The sequence below is a fragment of the Trichoderma asperellum genome, chromosome 7 (genome assembly GCF_020647865.1).
Source record: "Trichoderma asperellum chromosome 7, complete sequence".
Taxonomy (NCBI): domain Eukaryota; kingdom Fungi; phylum Ascomycota; class Sordariomycetes; order Hypocreales; family Hypocreaceae; genus Trichoderma; species Trichoderma asperellum.
Genome location: NC_089421.1, coordinates 3967735 through 3988653, shown reverse-complemented (window position 1 = coordinate 3988653; position 20919 = coordinate 3967735). Strand labels below are relative to the sequence as shown.

Below are 20919 nucleotides of genomic sequence, written 5' to 3'. Positions count from 1 at the left end.
ATATACTATTATAGAGTGTTTTTATAATAGGTTCCCTTAATTTTAGAAGCTTTATAATAAAGTTAAATAAAATAGATTTCTATAGTTGTTGTAGTATAGGTAATAATTATAATTATTTATATAGTTTATGTTAAAAGCTTTTAGCTTGCTAATAAATATTATATTTTAAAACTATATTAGTTACTTTACTTTTTATTTGTAAAAAGCAATAATACTATTAATAATATTTATAAGTAGTTTTAATACCTCTGTATGCTATAGCAATTATGCTATTATATATATTTTTTATTGCTTTATTTTATAGTTCTTAAGGGACCTAGATTTTATTATTTTTTTAAATTAATAGGTTATCCTTTATAATAACTTCTTTAGAAAAGCCTTTTAGTAAAAGGTTATCTAGTTATAGTCCTATAAGCTATGCTTTAATCTTATTTAAGATTAAATAATCTTCTTTAATAGTAAATAAATTATTAATATATATTTATTTATAGTTATTATTTTTATTTTTTTATAAAATCTAGGCTTTAAGTTCTAGGATTTCTTTAAAATATTTTTCTTTTTAACTTAAAGCATTAGCTTTTCCATTCTCTATTCCTTTACAGTAAATAATCTTATAATTATAGTTTATTAAAAATTTAAAGTAATAAGTTTATTATATAAAGAGTTATTATATAGTTATAAAGTAAGATATATTTTAATAATTAATATAAACCTTAATTTTATATTTATTTCTTAAGTAATAATATTATTATTCTTTAAATACTTTAATAATTATTAAGAATTCTTTATTATAGATAAAATATTTTAGTTTTAGATTATAAAGTTTTTTAAAAAAGAAAGCTACTGACTTAAGTCTTCTGTTTTTATTTTATTATCTTAAGGTTCCTTCTAAAGTAAAGTTAAAGGCATCTGTTTTAATTTTAACAGGCTTATTTAGGTTATATATAGTAAGTATTGGTTTGCTAATAATAGCATCTTTAAGTTCCTGAAATACTGATTTTATTTTATTAGTCTAGGATAGGTTTCTGTCTTTTTATTTCTTCTTACCCTTTTTATCTTCCTTAAGTTAAGTAGCGTTAGTTAGTGGTTTTATAATTTTACTATATCTTTAAATAAATCTTTAATAATAGTTAGCAAGTTTTAAAAAGCTTTATAATCCCTTATAGATTTCTAAAGGTTTTTAATCTTAAATAGCAGTAACTTTATCTAAATTTATTTAAACTTCTTCTAGTATAATAATATATTTAAAAAACTTAATTTATTATATATAAAACTAATATTTATCTAGGTTAATAAGGAGTTTTATATCTTATAGTTTTTATAATATCTTATAAATATATTCCTTATATTCTTTTAATATTTTTAAAAAAATTAAAATATTATTAATATAAGCTACTATAAAGTTATTTAAGTATTCTTTAAAAATAAAGTTAATTCTTTTTTAAAATAATACTAATATATTTATAAGTCTTTATAGTATAATTAAGTATTTAAATAGTTTATATTTTATTTTAAAGGCAGTTATTTATTTATATTTTTCCTTTATTTTTATAAGTTTATAAGCTTCTGTAAGGTCTAGAGCTATAAACTAATTTATGCCTTATAGTCTTTCCCTAATTTTAATAATTAATAATAAAGGTATTTTATCTTTAATAATTATTTTATTAAGTTATTTATAATTAATAACTAAATAAAGCTTTTTATTTTTCTTTAGTATAAAAATAATAAAGTATTTTACTAAAGAGTTTAATATCTTAATATATTCTTTATTTAATTATATTTATAGCTATTTTTTAAGTATTTTAAGCTTAGTTTTATTAAGATTATAAATTTTATAAAGCTTTAATAAAGTTCTATCTTTAAGAATAATTTTATAATCCTATTTTAAATAAAGTAGTAATCCTTTTTTAAGTACTTGCTAATATAATTTCTTATACTTCTAGTATTATTATAGTATTTTAACTAAAGGCTTATCCTTATTAACTTTAGCTTATTTTTTTACTTTTACTAATACTATATTAAATTTAGCTAGTTTTATACAATATTTAATAATAATTTTATTAATTTATATAATTTTTGCTTTCTGTTATTAATTATTATATTATAGTAGTACTAGTAATTTTTTAAGGTTAAATCTAACTTTCTTATATATTTCTATTTTCTTAGCTTTATTTTTTTTATTTTATTTCTTTTTTTTAATTATACAGGAGGTTTTAGTTATAGGTCTATAAGTATATTTTTACTTTCCTTACCCCCTTCCTAGCCTAGTTATAACTTTAAGGAGGCATCTTTTTTTTAAATTATCTCTTTTATCTTTTAATTAATTATAGGGTTATATTTTTTTAACTATAGATATTCTAGCAGAATATTATAATTTTATAGGTTTAATATATTAAACTTAATATTTTTAGTTTAATTAATAACTATTATAAGAAGATAATTAGTTTTATAGGTAATAGTTATTTTTATATTTATGCTTGTAATACTAAAGACAATTAATAGAGTTTTCTTAATAATATATAGTATTCTAAGCCAGTCTACCAGACTGTCAGTAATTAAATTGCAATTTAAACCGCTATTTATATAAATTTTAATTAATTACTAATTTAAATATCTATTAATTACCAGTTTCTTTTTAAATATTTTAATTAAGTTAATAGTAATTATATCTAAAGGGCTTTTTTACTATATCTTAAATTAATATTTTTTATATTATTAGCATTTAATTTAATTATTTTATTCTTTAATTATTTAATAATATTTTTTAATTAAAGTTTTATTTTTTTATTTTTTATTTAAGTAATTATTAAAGTTATAGTTTCTTTATAAAAGTTTTAAAGTTATTTAATAAAACTAGTATTTCTTTTTATAGTGTTTTCTGCAGTATTATATATTATAGTCTAAAAAATAGTCTATTAAGTAATTTTATACTTTAACTCTCTTTAGTCACTTGCTTTACTAATTTATTAATTTATTAAGCATATATATTTAGCAATATATATTATTATATTTCTTCCAGTAATTTTTTCTACAATCTTTATTAAAAGCATTAAAGATATTATAAATTAAAATATAAGTATAAGTATCTTTAAAGTTTAATTTAATAGCCTTTATTTATTCTTATACTTATTCTAAACTTATTTTTTATAGTAAATATTTCTTAAAATATTATTATTTTTTTTTATTTTTCTTTTTCTTTTGCTTATGCTTTTAAAATATATATATAGTTATATTCCTCATTCATTAATTTATAAATATTGCATCCTTTGCAGTTATAATTAAGGTTTTAAGAGTTATAGAAGTTATATTAATATATATAGAATAAGACTAATTTATTTAACTTTTATAGTTTCCTATAATAGTAGTTTATATTCTATAAATAATATTATAAGCATTTATATATTTCTTTATTAAACTTTAAGTAAGTTTTATTATATTATAGTTCTTAAGAACTGCATTAATAATATTTATTATTATTAGTGTTATTATTATTATATATATTTTTAAAGGTAGCTTTATATTTTATAAAGGGGTATATATTTAAAAGGGCATTAATCTACTGTTAATGTCTTTTATTAATTTTATAGAAACTGCACTTATAAATTCTTTTACTTTTATTATAAATAATTTTATTTTTATTAGTTTTTTTATTTAAAAGTTCTTAATTAAATTATGCATTTTTTTATTCTTTAAAGTACTCCTTAATTAATTTATCTTCTTCCTTAAAGAGTTTATATATAGCTTTTATATTTTATTGCTATTTACCTTTATAATTATATTAATACCCTTCTATAAATCTATAGTTTAAGCATCTTTAGCATTTATAGTTAGGGTTTTACAAGTAGCAGTTATTGCAGTTATAGTTTTCTTTTTAAATTACTGCTTATTTTCTACTACACTTATAAATAATATTAATAAATCTATAGTATTTATAAATTAATTCTGCACTAAAATCTAAGTCTTTATTATAAAGTAGTTTATAGAAGTTTAAAATATTAATTTTAACTTCTTTCTAAAGTTTTATTTTTTTTATTTTCTTTAAGTAGTATTTTAATCTATCCTTATTGCTTTTATATATAAGGCATGCATTATTATAACAGGCAGTTTAACTAAAGCTATTATAAAGTAGTTTAGTAATAGTGTTTATTTAAGCTTTATTAGCTTTATTATTCTATTTAAGGCTTTTTCTATTTCTTTTTTACTTCTTTTTAAAGTAGTAATATACTTCCTTATGGCCTAATTTACTATAAAAATAGTATTTTCCTTTAAACTTAATTACCTTAATAGTATTAAAGTCTATTTATCCTAGTCAAGTTTTATTATCTTTTATAATATATTTCTCTCTCTTCTTGCTTTAATTTATATAATATTAAAATTTTTATTAAAAGGTTAATTAATAGCTATATTTCTTTAATTTACATTTTTAGCTTCTTTTAAAGTTATAATTATTAATATTAATAGCCTTTTAAGTATATTTAATAAATTTAATTTTACTTTAATTTTCTTTAAATAATTTATCTTTAACTTTAGACTTAATACTATTATAATAGACTTCTTTTTTTATTTTCTTAGTTTAGTTAACTTTAATAAATAGGCATAAAAAGGTAATAGTATATTTAAATAAGGCTTCTTTTTATTATAGAAACTTAAGTTCTTTTTCTGCTTTCTGTTCTTTATTTATAGTTCTAAAGGATTTTTTTAATTAATCTTTAAAGGTTTTATAATTATTAAAAATCTTATTTATTTAAATCTTTATTTTAGTAGGTTTTTTTTTATAGTATTATAATCTATTAAAATAGGCTTAAATTATTTAGCAGCAGTTTCTATAAAGCAGTTAACTATAAAAAGGACTTAGTTTTTATTATTTCCTAAATTGGTTAAAAAGTAATTAAAATAGGTATTTAGTTTAGTAAAGAATTTATTTATTTTTAAGGTATCTTTATTAAAGTCATTAGGTTATTTAAGCTTAATAATTTCTCCTTTTTCCTTTTTTTTATTCTTTAGTTAATCTTTTAGTTTTTTAATTTATATAAGGAGTAGATTAATTACTGCCTGCTTTACAGTAAGTAGTGGATGTTATTTATAAGTTTCTTTATCTATAGAAGTAGTTCCTTGCTGACTGTTGCCTGCTATATTTTTATTATTGCCTATAGGTCTGGTAACTGTTTAAATAAAAGTTATTAATATATAATAATTTAGTTACTAAGGTTTTATAAAAGTTAGTGGCTTAAAAGATTTCTAAAGGATAAACCTAGTTTTATAGTTTATGTTAGTAGATAGGTTAAGAGATCTATAGGTAATAATAATAATATAATATTACCAGTAGGTAAGCTTTAGAAGTATACTTTAATCTTAATTCTGTATTAATAACTAGCTATTTAAATTATTTAAATAAGCATAGTAAAGTAAACTTATATATTTAGTTGTATAAGCTAGAATTATAGTATCTTATAGGACTTATTAATAAGTTCTATTAAGTTAACTTACTGACTTAATAATTAAGTTAATAAGTCTCTTTTAATTGGTCCGTCGTTCTAATGTTAATCTAGTTTAGCCTACCCTATAGGCCCATTATTACAACCATAAGAGTCGGGTTGTAATATAAATATATTATATAATTATATAATTAGTAAATAAAATATAACTTATATCTAGTATTATTATATTATTAATAACTAATTATTTAAGTTATTTAATAAATATATTTTATTTATTTTATATAATAAATTACTTTTATTAAATTAACTAAAATTAATAGTTAACTTATATTAACTTATACAAAGGTTAATACTAAAATACTATTGATTTATTTATTATTGGTTATTTAGTCCATGGTTAATCCATGGTATGTACTTCTGTTGCAACCAAGCATGTTGGGTTGTAACAAAAACCCTTTATTATTTACTTACTTATTAGCTTGTTGTCTGTTAACAATTGCCGCTTTGCTTGTGTTACTAATAAAAACTATTGTTCTGGTCCCTAAAAGTAATAGCAGGATACTGCGCTATTTGCAGCTAAGAAATCAACAATTAAGTGCTTCATGAGCTGTAGTCTGTGTTTACGTAATGTACAGTACCTACTAGGCTATGCATTTCAGCTACAAAGAGTCTTATACATGGGCTGGAGTTGTATGGCATTGGATGTGTTTGCTTCTTGGAGTAGGTGGCAAGAAATTCACATATGAGACAGCCGCTTACTTATATGGAGAAAGCATGCTCTCAATTCTCGGAGATGCTACCTCCAGGCGCCAGTGTTAACCCCGCAACCCCGCATACTTGTGCAAGAGAGTGGGGCCGCGGAGACTGGGAAATTTACTACTTACTATTTTATCAATGATTCTAGTAAATAAATCGGGTGATTTTGACGAACGGGGATGCTTGCTTTGTGGCCTGATACAGTACTATATCAAATGCGAGCTAATTGATGAGTTATAAATCCCATGTGGGAGGATAATAACGCAGACTTCTGCAGGCCTGTCAAAAACCTGACACACGAAATCACCTTTCATAGGTATCAGCAAAAGAAAAAGCAAGAAAAAGCAGTCATGAAACGATTTGTTCAATTACCGAGGTTGAACCAGATAAGGTTCCTACGAAGTACAGCTGTACTTAAAGGTTGCTCCGAGAGCAACGAACAAGGCCAGCTCTGTTCGTTTTTTGATTCAGCTTCTAAGCCATTATACTTCGAATGAGGCTAACATGTGCATTGTATGGCTAGATTTCAATACAGACAAGAAGGTTTACGACACGCACGGAAGAATTGTACATGCAAGCTCGACTAGCGAGGTCCGAACCTGGGAGGAGAGTCAAGCAACAGAAAGCGAAGCTGATGTATGTTTTATTAGATCTTGAAGTACCTCCGCCCAGCCTCTTTTTCTCTAGCTAAATTTTCTTTATATCTCTACTTTCCATGATCATTCCAGGTTCTAGATATATATAACACATCTTTTACAAAAGTTGTACTTACAAATTTGGTATATAGATCAAAGCCGATCGAGGTGAGATTAAAGCTGGTCGCAAGGATGGTGACCAAGAACGAGAAAGCGTGGAGAAGATCTTTGCAATAGAGCTACCAAAACAGCGGGGCAGTAAATCTTAGTTGTCAATTCATTTTCAGTAACTCCTTTTTTTCGGCTTGCAATAGTATCATCTAAGAAAACACCAAATTTAACCATACCTGAAAAAATAAGTTTTCTAAGGTTGCATTAATATAGTTTTTTGGTTAATATAAAAATAGTCGATTAGTTTCTTTATAGATTCTTATTATAAACACTAGTCGCTAGCGCCAAAACTTAAAAATTATGAGTTAATAACAATAAGATTCCGAGTCCTCCGTTAAAATTGGGCCTAGGAGATTCACGAATACCAGTCTTCGGCTCTATCCTGCGAACAAAGTGCCACCTAGGTAATTAATCAAGAAACAAGAATTTAATCCGGGTACCCGCAAATGCAGTGGGAGGGGTCGACTGCTGCACGGGTAAGTTTTGTGGATTATAATAGTGGGCTGATCGAGCTCACGGAATGCGAACTCGAGGGATTGCTAACGATAACTTTAAGATTTTGTTGTGGTTATGAAAATTGTTTGTGGCTATGAAAGTTGACGAGAAGATGGTGCTTGCGGCTGCACATCCGTCGCTGCGGGGTCGAGGAGCCACTGAGGTGTGCGGCTTTCTCAGGGAACGCGTGGCTGCTTCGTATGTCGATGACATTCAAAGTCCGGATTTGTCTTATGGCGATGAACTGATCAATGGGCTGATCAATGCGACGTCACGATAATCCCTACAATGCAAAACAAATGAGCTATACGAAGTAGGAGCGCTAAATATACATCAACATCGTGCATTTATATTACGATGAGGTCGCATTATATACCAAGCAAATCCGCATATGAAATCTACGAATAACATTCATTAGCCTCGATTTGCTGCGAATTTCAGTTGCTGAGCCACACATAATTCTCCAGACAGTATCAATCGCAGTTATTGTAGGGACCGGCAGCTTATTTGTGAATTTTGACGGGTTTTGATTCATGAATCTAGATTATAGGCGAAGCTGATGCCATATCTATTGCGTCCTGGGCATCTCGAAGGATTCAACTTTGACATTCGTGCGAACATCATATCTCATTACCACAAGCATCTCAACAGCTTTGAATATCAACAAAATATTCGATTTTCAGAAAGACCCCTTACAATTTCCCGCGAACTCCTTGAGATGCGATTCGAATAGACAATCTCGACATTGTCTCATAGAAGCTGCAATGTCAAGTCCATCCACGGCAACACACCTCATGGAAGGCTTACTCGAGCGGACTAATGAATTTTCCAGAACAATTCAAAGTTACAACCACAATGTCATTAACGCTCCAAGACAGACAACGTCAATCATCAAGAGTCTCTCAAACCTCCATAAGGTTCTGGACCAATTGATCGAGTTACCTTTCTTCCAATCAACCTTTTCAGTGGAGAGCAACTCCGATCAGACACCAATATTTTCAATAGCCGTTAACAGATGTAGACAAGAACTTCATGAACTTCTCGAACAGTGGATAGAAGCGATCAAAAGAAAGAGAGGCCCTCAAGATGACGAATACTGGTCATTTCTTAACACAACGGTTCAACGAGTAACGGAGACCATAAGTTTGTACACTGAGGTTTTTCAGTCATGTCTTACCATTGAAGGACGGTAGAGTTAACCCTTATTTACGTCGTCATCTTCACTAGGCTAACAATCGAAGAACTCTTATGTTTAAGACGCCACCGGACTTCTTAATGATTCTAAATTGTCAAATCGACACGTCAAGACAAATCCAGGAGATGACGGGAATGTTCCCACTAATGTCAAATCCCTTGCGGGACGACCAGTTAAACTCAACGCAAGCTTCTGTGTTCATGCAGTTGATGTCACGAATTACTGACTCACCAGTAAAAATCCGGAAGATCTCTCCTGAATTGATCTCAGCAATTTCAGATGCATCCATCACGATCAGGGACGTCAGAAATCGCGTATTCACTTATGAGCAGAGCTTCGATGGTAAGTTCACCTGGCACTTCCACAAATAGGAAATGTTTATACAAAGTACGGGGGCAGATGAGAACGCAAGTCAAATCATCCACTGGCTTTCGAAGTTTCGAAACCAGATACAGCACTCAACATTACGCGCGATTCGACTTCCGGAGACTGGGGAATGGTTCTTGCATCAAGCGCTTTTTCAATCTTGGTGCCATGATGAGAAGCCAAACAATATTTTCTGGTGTAATGGCATTCCCGGTGCAGGAAAAAGTGTGATAACGTTAGCACTTGCCACTTAAACTCGGTAAACCCTGACTAATTCTACGTCAGATCACTCGTGGTAGACTATCTACTTAGCTCATTTACAGAGGGTAGCGAAGGCGTAGCCTATATATATTGCGATCCTAACGATCTGTGTCAGCAGACACCGGTCATGATGATGGCCGAACTTTTAGCCCAGTTATTGGACTCTAAGAAGGCCATGCCTCGCCCAGTTCTGCAGCTCTACGAAAGATATGATCGCGGAAAATGGTCACCACAAATAGAGGATCTTGAGACAACACTCCTGCTTGTGTGCAAGAAGTTCCGAAAGTTGTTCTTCGTCATGGACGGTCTTGATGAGCTGGGGGATGGACGGTATTGGAATCGTCTCGTGGCATTACTCAAATCGTTGACCACCACTACCGTCCGATTGTTTGTAACCAGCAGGCCACACTGGGTAGGAGTTCGTAATATGTTGGATCATCCTCAATTCACAATAACCGCTCACGAAAAGGATGTTCGGAAGTACTTGATACATACGATGCAGCAAGATAACGACTTTGCTAAGCTCATTGACGGATCCTTACAGTCCAAAATAATTCGTAGAATTATGCAATCGTCACAGAGAACGTAAGTTGCCGAATCTGTTGAATAGATCAATCAATGACAGGATAGCGCAGGTTTCTAAATGCGGCAATACAAATCCAATCTCTCATGCGTCATACAACCCTGGCGGATATAGAGCTCGCAATCACGCGCATGTCTCTAGATACAAGCAAACTGCTCGAGGAAACATTAGAGGATATCAAGCGACAATCGAAGGACCGTTCTAATCTTGCGATGAAAACGCTGACGTGGCTTGCTCACGCTAAAAGACCCATGCTGGTCAAAGAGCTTTGCCAGGGCCTTGCTATATCTCCTGGGGACTGCTGCCCAAAGAAAATCAATCTTGTTCAACTGAAATCGATTCTCGACTCCTGCCTGGGGCTCGTAGTTGTCGACCATGCAAGTTCTGTTATCAGCCTTCGTCATTCCTCGATCAAGGAATTCCTCCGACATCAAAGCGATATACAAAGCTATACAAACGATCATTACCTCACCAAGACCTGCTTGACATCTTTATTGTTCGATCATTTCGATAATTGCAACTTCACTAGTGAAGAAATGGCAGCTCAGTTGCAGCCCTTTCCATTTCTAAGATATGCGGCACAGTATTGGGGCCACCATGCACTAGGACATCCAACAGGAGAATGCATAGATCTGATTGCCAGGTTCCTTGGTGAGAGGCCAGATCTGCGCTGCCCCGCCCAGACTTGGTTCAACTTCGAAGTTTGTCGGGTACGTCGTAATGAAAGTTCTCGTAAAGGTGTTACTGGTCTTCAAATCGCCTCATCTTTCGGCCTACATCAAACAGTTGAAGTTCTGCTGGATCGTGGGTCAGAAATCGATACGAAAGATTTGAGCGGATGGACAGCACTACACTACGCGGCAGTGAACGGGCATGAGGTTACTGCTGAGGTTTTACTAGCGCGTGGAGCAGATGTTAATTTGCAAGATATGAATGGATGGACAGCATTGCATCGAGCTTCAGAAGCGGGGCAGGCAAGACTGGTCAATATACTACTGCGATATGGAGCAGATCTACACGCGCAAGACTACATCATGTGGACTGCTCTGCCTTACGCAGCCGAGCGTGGGCACGGAGAGGTGATCAGGTTGCTGTTGGGAAAAGGAGCAAACACAGACGTGCAAGACGAGAACGGACGGGCGGCGCTGCACGCATCTGCCCAAGCTGGACATTTGGAAGTGGTCAGGTTGCTGCTAGATAATGGTGCAGACGTCGCAGGGAAGGACCAACGACGTCGGTCAACACTGCACTGGGCAGCGACAGAGGGGTACGAGGACATAGTCAGCCTAGTTCTGAAACACGGGGTAGGAGTAAACGATCAAGATCAGGAAGGATGGACCGCATTGCATCGTGCAGCAGAAAATGGACATGAGGCAGTAGTGGAAGTCTTATTAAACGCCGGATCTGCTTCGACGACAAAGGATAACGAGGGGTGGACGGCACTGCATTGGGCTGCAGCAGGGGGCCACGATTCAATAGTCAGATTGTTACTCGAAGGAAAGGCGAATGTTGAGATGCAAACCAATAAAGGTTGGACGGCAATGCAACTGGCAGCGGCTGACGGACATGAGGGGATAGTCTCGCAGATTTTGAAATACGGGGTAAAAATAGAAAGTCAACAGCAAGACGGGTGGACAGCTTTGCATTGCTCGGCAGCCGAAGGCCACAAGTCAGTAGTCTTGGCGCTGCTTAGCTACGGGGCGGACGTGAAGACTAAAGACAAGCGTGGTGCGACTCCACTGCTCCTAGCGGCGAAGAATGGGCACGAAGAAGTAGCAAAGATACTGGTAGAAAGAGGGCTAGAGGAGCATGCTGCAGAGAGTTTGGGTCTTACGACGCCCCTAGAAGCGGCAATGACTAGGCAGTGGGAGACACTCAGGGTTCTTGACTTGATTTCTCGCCATACTCAGCTTCATCTGTAGAATAAATCCGTCGGAATCATTTAAATCACACTTGGTTCAGGCGCATATGTGGGCTACCTTGAAACCATCAGGGTTTGGAAACAAAGAGGGAAAGCAAGAGATAGAGCCGGGTTCCCTAGCAGATGGAGCACACTGGTTGTTTGCGCCAATGACCCAGACCTTGCATCCACATGTCCTTGAGCACATACTTTTCTTTCCTATGTTAACCGAACCGGTTCATCAGTTCGCCAGATGATCACCGCAAGTGTTCAAACACAGAGAAACCACCGCTAATATAAACCTTAAACCTAGGCTTATCCCTTGAAAATCCAGTTATATTACTAACCCCTTTAGGAATTTAGTAATCAGGTTGTTACAATATGTAAGAAGAAAAACTAATAATATATGTTTATTAGACCTGATATAATACAATCTTCTGCGCAACCTTTTACACGCTATTGCAGTTGTTTCAATAAAGCCTTTAAACGTCAATGTAATCATACACGTCACGAATGAAAATGTCCTGCAAAGCCTATGGCATCTTCGTTACTGCCCAACATCCCACGGCCGCAACGAAGCGGTATATACTACCCTGATTAGGTGCGGGCTAATTAGCCCATTAGTTCAAGTTCGACACAGATCGACTGTCGGCCCGGACTAACCAGGATATTCATCGACGCAAGTCGACCGTTGCCTTCAGTCGATTAGAACGATTAGAACAGGTCCAACTGGATATAGAGATTCTCTTCATAACACTCGGTTAGAATAGTTAGATAGGCAGTTAATATAATAGCAATCAGATTGAATTACTTGATGCTATACCAAAGCGTAGCGGAGGCGAATGTCCAAAAAGCCTAAGAGATGCTTTGTTCACCTCTTACTACTACTCCCAACTATTTACACTCTTATGTATCTAGTTGCTCTAAGTGGCTCATTCCATGATGTCCCATTGTACCTGGTGAGTCTAGCTCCTGAAGAAAATCCAGCGCAACCCTTTTCTTGATTATATGCAATATATAAGAAGGGGTAGGGTTAGCAGGTGGGAAAGCGCAATCTTTTTTAATATACATTAACATACTGGAAGATACAAAACAAAAAAACAGAACTTCCTCGATAATTCTATTGCTTATTCATACTGAGTCCGTTCTCATGATTAAACAATCCTTTGATATATTTTCTGACAGTTTGCTTAGTCTCTTTATTATCCGCTTGGCATAATGCTCTAGCAGACCTGCGCCCCAGAGCTGCGCGCCAATTAGATAAACCCTCTTCGCGATAATTCCTTCGTTGATGGCCGATTAAATTACTAGCGGTGAGGGAAAGCAACGCTTGCAATTGAATTTCGTACAGTTCACTCTAATAAGATTAATTTATATATATATATATATCTTAGTTTTGTCCATAAGGGTTACATAATTGTTTTTCAGGCACCGAAGTGTATCATAATAGCTGGGACTACAGATGGTGGATAAGTTAAAGGCGATTGCATTAGATAACAAATCCCGAAGCTGGCAAGCCCCCGCGAAGTTCCCGAAGTTCCCGTTGGTCGGCATACGCTATTCCCTATATCGCCTACTAAGCCAATATCTCGGTTTGACCCGCTCGCGTTCTGCGTCTCTAGATTGCTCTAGAATTGTTTGAGTGGAAACAATTGGGTCTCGGCATTAAAGCCACTTTTATTAACCCAATCCAGTTAGTGTATTTGGGCCCGGGGGGGGGGCTGGCTTTCTAATACTATTGTAGTTAAATGCATTACACAGAGTAAGTCCTCTAATGCTGTTTTCCCCCCCTACTACTTCATTATCTCTTCTTTACATACGGAGTACTATAGAATTTTATAATAAAATTGGAGGTTAAGGTTATAAATTATATTTAGTTTCAGTCGCTGCTGTATTTAATTACGCTCAGGGCGCTGCCAATTAATAATCGCGATCCTAAGGCCCTAAAAACACGCCGCATCCTAGGGCTTAGAAAACGCAGAGATTTAAAAAGTTCTTTATGGTATTAACGAAAATGGGTTAGAGTAGTCTGTATAGTGGCTTTAATGCTAAGGGGCCAGCGGCACGATTGTTCCCCTGTAACCATTGTTTTTAATATAGCACACCCTACAAGCAGCTATAAAGTATTTTGTTAGTTTTGCACTTCACTGGATACATGGATTAATACAGTAGAGATCAGCAAAAGTACCTTTTTTAATAGAAAATATATCGCAAGCTAGGCCTACTTAAGAGAAAAGAAAAAGCAAAACTTCAAAAAGCTATAGAATGTCAATACTATTACACACTGTATTGCAGTAGAGAATCAGACTTATTTACTAGTATATAATATATAAAACTACTATTTTTATATTTGGGAGAATTGTCTTTTTCTTATGTACTTAAGTTATAAGACCTATTTTTCTTATTAAAATAGGCGATAAGTAGGTCGCTCTACATGTGACAATATGCAACAAACTGAAAAAATAGATCCTTCTAAGTTGTAAGGTGCACTACTGTACTCGCATGCCCCAATGTTGTTGGTATGTGGAGAAGCAAGGATGGCAAGCTTTTCAGCTCGGCCAAAGTCAATAACAATTTCCTGAAACTGCCACAGACATATGGGGCCCTCCAATAGTCTCGACGCTATTCTCACGATAGTCTCAAAAAACATGGTGGACTGCCAATAGTGTCAATGCAATCTTCGCGATGGCCTCAAACGCATGGTCTCAATTCAAGCCGGACCGTCTTATGGGGAGGCTTCCAACAGTCCCTCTACGGAGCATGGTTTGAGCAAGTCTTCTTTCATATATGAAAGGCACAAACTCAGGCCAAGCCGCCATGAGGGACTACACCAGGCCGTCAGTCACCTGCAGCAACAACTTTCACCTCACGGGTTGCTAAGACTGTTTAACAACATGCGTCTTTCGCTCGCCAGCGCTTCGGCGCTTCTGCTGTGGGCGGGAGAGGCCACATCCCATGCCATTCCGGCCGCTGATGGCAATGAGATAGTTGCGCGCGACCAGACCTACCGCGCCAACAATGGCGTGCAGTTCGCCACCGAGACTGGCTTCGATTACCATGGCGGGGATTACAAGACGGTTTCCGCCAACAGCTTTCACGACTGCATTAATGTCTGCTCAACCCAGGCTCCTTGCCGGGCCGTCTCTTATTCTGACAAGTCCTGCTGGCTGAAGTCTTCCGTAAACGTGGCCACCAGGAATAGTAAATCGAGCGGTGCGGTCCGAGTACAATATATGCCAACTCCAATTACGTGTCCGGCAGCCGGTGGTAACCAAGTTAAGGCGGCTAATGGACAACTCTTTACCGTTCAATGTGGAGTTGACCATCCCTATGGCGATCTTAAGTCAGTACAAACACTGGACTTTCCTAACTGTATTAGCCTCTGCAGTGAGACAAGCGGTTGTGTCGCTGCTAGTTGGCGGTCTCTCACCTGTTACTTGAAGAAATCTTTGCAGCCGGGCGTTGCCAACTCTAAGGCCAGCACTGCTGTGTTGAGTTCGGTACTGCCAGCCACGCCAGCTTTCTGCCCAGGCCCGAGCGGCCAGCAGATTAAGGAAACAAGCGGTAGAACTTTCACCATCGAATGCAATGCTGACCATTCGGGTGGTGATCTGGCGAACAAGTTACTGTCTAACTTTGGCAATTGTATTTCTTGGTGTGACGAGACGGGCGGTTGTATTGCCGCTGTCTATCACGATGGCCGGTGCTGGCTTAAGAACAAGCTCACGGCTTCATCGACACGCACCAACAGCCAGGTGGCCGTGCTAAGTTCCGTGCTAAGCCCTCCCCCCTCCCTTTGTCCGAGCCAGAACGGCAAGCAGATTAAAGAGCCAAGTGATAGAAGCTTCACGATTGCTTGCAATGTAGACCGTCCCGGCGGCGATTTGGCGTCAGCGAAGCTCGACAACTTCAATAGTTGCATTGCCTGGTGTGACGAGACAAACGGCTGTATTGCTGCTGCCTACCACGATGGCCGGTGCTGGCTGAAGAAGACACTATTGACATCTTATGCTCACATCAACGGCCAAATTGCCGTGCTAAGCAGCAAGCTGCCGCAGACGTCAACCCATACTACGTCTACATCTACTCACACTACATCCAGATCTACCAAGAAGACCACATCAACGACTACCAAGTCCTCATCTACGTCCACTCCCACTACATCTACGTCTACGCAGCACACCACGTCAACATCCACCCAGAAGACCGCAACGACGACAATGACTTCCGAGTCCACATCAACATCCGCCAGTGTATCGGCCAATACCCAGTCTACTCAGATTTCCACTTCTGTCACCACTGCTACTACCTCAAGCGCTGCTTCCAGCAGCTCCTCTGATACTAGTTCTGCCACCGGTTCCACCACTTCAACTGAAGCCACGGCCACGGCCACCGCAGCTTCAACCAACGCTGAGTCGACATCCACGTCAGCCTCAGACAACCCATCAAGTGTCACAGATACCTCTACAAGCACCTCAGATATCTCATCGCAAAGTGCGGCTCCGATTGTTACCGGTGCTCCAGCTCCAAACGGCGCCATTCAAACGCCGACGGGTGCCATCACTCTTCCACCTCAGCCGACTGTGACTCTTAGCCCGTTGACGCCTCCAAACGTCGATGTAGCAGGCACTGCTGTTATCACCCCCCAGGAGGTATCGCAGCTTTGGTTTGGTAATTCATCGCTAGCATCCAATGCCTCGGCGATTAGCTCTCCTACCGTCCGCGTTAATATGACGTTTGAGTATCCCTCAGTTGTACTGGACAACTCCATCAACATCAACAATGTCCAGTGTAACTCGGGGACTCTGTCCGCCAGCTTCAATGGCACTGCAGCCTATGATGCGGCCAAGAATTCCTGGGCAGCAGCTGAGTCTGCGGGCAATAGCTCTACCCTTATCATCATCACGGCTGCCCCTGGATGTAGCTTGGATGGCCACTACGTATACTTTGTAGCTAGCCACTTCGCTTTTGACGATAATGCCATGTCTGTTAGCTGCTCTGGCTCTATTGAGTCCGTCTCCGATATTGCCCAGGCAGTTGGCGTCGACTTTGGCTCTATTGAGACTTCGGTGCCACCCCTCCAGTCAGATCCTGAACTTGCGGCCGCATATGGGTGCACTTCACCTAGCGCAGCGGACATCCACGGCTTACCCGCGATTTACTGTGGTCCTGATTTCGATCAGCGTCTTGATAACCAGTTGGGCTACTATTCTATGGCAGACACAGATGTCAATGTAAATGCCTCATTCCTCTGTCTTTCCCTTGGGCTATGCTAACACTCAAACAGGCCACACTGGCGGCTGTGATACCCGGAGTTGAGAACGACGCCCTTGAGCGCCGAGGCCTAATCGAGCGCAGATGCTTGATCGAATCTGTATGCAAGATGGCTAAAAAGGTAGAACAAGTTGCAACAAATACTTATCATGCCGTTGCTAATGAAGCATCATCTATTGGGAATACTCTCGGCAGCATGGCCCAAACGCTTGGCAACGATGCTCTATCAAGCTTCAAGAAATTCGCCACGGGAGCGCTATCAATGGCTGAGAATTGCGCCCGGGGAGTGATAGCAGTTGCAACTTTCCTCGTCACGGGTGACTATAACAGATCGTTTGACTTCCCCTTGGCCGTAGCACCGCCACCCAGCGCGCTAGATGACTCTCCCTGGGGTGATGCCTTTAATTTCTATACGTGGACTCCTGATAAGGGTGATTTCTGGAATGCTCAGGAGGAGGCTATTGACAAGATTACAAGCGTCCTTATTGGTGAGGCAGACCCGGAGCCTAGTATCGAGCTTTGGTGTGTTAATTGCCATGCTACTGGCGATCTCCAGCTTCTCGGTAGCGCCTCTTTCTCGTTGTCACATGGCCTCACCAAGGCCCAGCTATCTATGAGCGGGAACCTTGACGCCAGTCTCTACCTTGGCATGAATGCTTTCGCCGAATGGGACCCTACCAAAGAGGTTGATATTGTTACTATGGGCCTGCCGGAGCTTGAGATACCAAATATTCTTGTCCTTGGTCCTATTGTTTCGCTTGGTGTCTCCATTGATCTAGATGTCAGCGCTGTTGGACAGTATCTCGTTGGCGCTGACATGAACTGGCCACAGCTCTCAGCTACCCTTGATGTTCTTTACCCTGGTAGTTCTTCCCAGTCAGGTTGGGTCCCGACCATCCATGACTCCGTTCAGGCTGATGGTAGCTTGACTATTAACTCCACTCTTGGTCTCCCCATCACCCTTGCCTTTGGAATTAACATCCTGAACGGTAAATACAAGAAGGAGGTCAAGCTTGTCGATACCCCTGGCATTCGGGCTAGCAGTAAGTCTCCTCCTTCTTTTGTCAGGTCGGCCTCAAGCTAACCACAGTTTTGTTTTAGTGGAGTATGACTGGACCAACGAGATCAACAACGGCACCGTCAACACCGACCCTGCTGATGATTGCTATGGCATCCACTGGAGCATTGGCGTTGTCAACACTGTTGTGCTCGATCTTACAGAAATTGATCTGGGCACCCATACGCTGGAGGAGTGGGATGCCCCGGTCTTTGCATCGGGTTGCATTGGCGAGAGCCTCAGCATCGCATCACCCACGGCTACCGTGGCGGCTCCAACAGGGGGAACTACCTCCGTCCCAACCTCTCAGGTGGACTGCTCTTCGCTTAGCTGTCCGAACGATAACGGACAATATTGCGTCTCAAATGGAGCATCCTTCCAGATCAACTGCGAGGCCATATATCCGCCAGGACAAGTTGATGGACTCGGTCCACGCGGCAGCATCGACGAGTGCATAAGTGCTTGCGCGACTAACGGCGCCTGTATTGGCGTTAATTGGGATTCTAATCATAATTTTATATTTGGTTGCGAGCTGTATTATAGTCGCACACCCACTTACGATGGGCAGGACGCACCAAGGTGGAGCTACACAAAGGTGGCATCACCACAAAAGAAGAGAATGAATCTTGTCCAGCGGGTGACGACGGTGGACACCAGTGCTGCCCCTACCGGGATAGTCAACTCCAACGACATTGTTGCCGACACGTTCAGTCTAACTGCGTCGTCTACTGGTACCACCACGGCTACCACCACGGCTGCAAGCAGCACCGCCGAGGCAGGCTACGATACGGCGCCTGTCACCATCACCGACATAACTGGCCAGCTGCTGGTTAACCCTCACGTAAACGGTAGCTTGTTCGTCTCTCCAGCCAACAGCACCGTGTCAATGACCAGCCTGACCAATGACACCACTTTCATGGCTGATCTTACCAACCCTCTTGTCATTGGCGACTCGGCCAGCCGAATTCTTTACTACTTCCCCAGCACCATCTCTGCTGTAGGTGCCTCACGCCTGCGCTTGGCCACTTGGGACGCCATCCCCATCGGTGCTGAAATGATTATGCTGTTCCCAACGGTTACCAACGCAAAAGATACGATTCTCATTGCCATGGACAGCACGCAGAACGTCTTCTTCCCCTTTGTCTGCGCCATCGAGGGTCAACTGAACAAGATTTTCCTCGTGTCTAGCTTTACGACCGGCGCGTCCACGCTGATGGATCCCGATTTGACGTATACCGTTATCGGTGGTGTTGCCACATCATGTGTGTCGCTCGCCATGGTGGCTGAAAATTTAACAGGTTGGGCTCCTCCTAGCCCGACCGGGGCCTAGAAAGTAATATTATTAAAGAAAGTATAGCGGGAAATTATACCTTAGAAAATTTTATTGTTTATAATATTTTGTTTTGTTTTACAATAGTATCTGAGCTTAATTTCTCCTATTAGGCTTTTTGTTTATATATTAGGATTTGTTTTTATACTTTAGTAAAACCTTAGCCTATTTGTTTAATTTAAAAAAGTTATAGTATAGCTTAATAAAAAGGAAAGCTATTTTACTATATTTTAGTGCCGGGAGGGGGGCATGGCTTATTAAAAGCACTATCTTTATATAACTTAATAAAGTTTATTAATTATTATATATGTCAGGCAATAAAGAAGCTGGGATACAACTAGCTAGAAATTAGCTATTGTCTTTTAAGCTTAAATAGATATTCCATGCCGTTCTAACAAACTTTAAGTCTTTAGCTAAGGATATAAAATAAAAGGCCTGATGTAACTAGCTAAAAGCTAATTGCTATAAAAAAAGAAAATATAAAAAAAAAGACTTTTTTTATTAAAAAATAAAAAAAAGGCAAAGATAAATATAGTCTTTTAATAATATCTAGTAGCTATTTAATAATAAAAATATACTTAGTTTTATTTAATTTTTTATTACTTTTTTTATAAAACTTAAATTATAATAATTTTATTTTTTTTAATAAAAAAAAAAAACTAATAAAGATTAAAATAAAGGCTTAAAGCAAAAGTGCTTTATATATATTATAATTTACTAGCTTAAAACCTATTATTTTTAATATATAAGTAAATATTAATATATAAAAGCTTTTTTTTACTTTAGGAGCTAATAAAAAAAAAAAAAACCTGCAGAAGTAGTTTAATATAAAAGCTAGTTAGCTGTAAAAATGCAAGTTAAAAGCTATAAAAAACTTTATAAAATAAAAAAAAGATTTATTTTTTTATACTTAAGGAAATATTAAAGCCCCTGTATTAAAAAAGCAAGCTATTAATAAGTTAATAAAGAACTCTTTATTAAAAAGCTTTTATAATATTTTTATACTAAAATTTAATAGGGCTTTATAGCAGAAACTTATAAGTTATTAAACTTAATTAAAAGCTATATTTTATTTATATTTATAAAAATACTTAAATAATATAAAAAAAATCTAGTTTACTAGCTATAACCTTATAAGTAATATATAGTAATATTAAAATATAAAATAAGTAAATATTAAAAACCTAGAATTATTTTTTCTTAAATATATAAAATAATATACTTTTTATATTAAAAATAAAAAAACTTAAATAGCAGTAGTATTTTTAAAGCTAAAATATTTTAAGCAGGCACTAGAAAAGAAGTTTCTTATATTTATAAATTAATTTAATATAATTTTAATAAAGGCTTTTTTTATTATTCTAGAATTTATAAAAATTAAATAATTTTTTATTAAATATTTATTAAAAATAAAAAAAAAATTTAATTAAGGAAAAGTAAATATTTAAATAAAATTAT

General features: G+C 36.5%; 3 protein-coding genes across 4 annotated transcripts; all 3 read left to right on the top strand.

Annotated features, from left to right (window-relative positions):
* The first annotated feature begins 6361 nt into the window (after nucleotides 1-6361).
* TrAFT101_011978 (uncharacterized protein) lies at nucleotides 6362-7280 on the top strand. Its single transcript, XM_024909191.2, has 3 exons — nucleotides 6362-6647; nucleotides 6718-6830; nucleotides 6982-7280. The coding sequence occupies exons 1-3, from the start codon at nucleotides 6440-6442 to the stop codon at nucleotides 7096-7098; spliced, it is 438 nt and encodes a 145-aa protein (XP_024754438.1). The 5' UTR covers nucleotides 6362-6439; the 3' UTR covers nucleotides 7099-7280.
* A 53-nt stretch (nucleotides 7281-7333) lies between these two features.
* On the top strand, nucleotides 7334-12113 carry TrAFT101_011977 (uncharacterized protein). Of its 2 annotated transcripts, XM_024901583.2 has the most exons (7): nucleotides 7334-7476; nucleotides 7557-7983; nucleotides 8039-8684; nucleotides 8737-9032; nucleotides 9090-9291; nucleotides 9342-9902; nucleotides 9953-12113. In XM_024901583.2, the coding sequence occupies exons 3-7, from the start codon at nucleotides 8260-8262 to the stop codon at nucleotides 11820-11822; spliced, it is 3354 nt and encodes a 1117-aa protein (XP_024754439.2). In that variant the 5' UTR covers nucleotides 7334-7476; nucleotides 7557-7983; nucleotides 8039-8259; the 3' UTR covers nucleotides 11823-12113. The 2 variants fall into 2 exon arrangements, with proteins under 2 accessions (XP_024754439.2, XP_065985565.1); XM_066129431.1 differs by having other exon boundaries at nucleotides 7557-8684; nucleotides 8737-9291.
* A 2581-nt stretch (nucleotides 12114-14694) lies between these two features.
* Nucleotides 14695-19531, top strand: TrAFT101_011976 (uncharacterized protein; the record flags this gene model as incomplete). Its single annotated transcript, XM_066129430.1, has 3 exons — nucleotides 14695-17034; nucleotides 17088-18117; nucleotides 18176-19531. 3 exons carry the CDS (start codon nucleotides 14695-14697, stop codon nucleotides 19459-19461), a joined length of 4656 nt encoding a protein of 1551 aa, XP_065985564.1. The 3' UTR covers nucleotides 19462-19531.
* Nucleotides 19532-20919: the final 1388 nt, after the last annotated feature.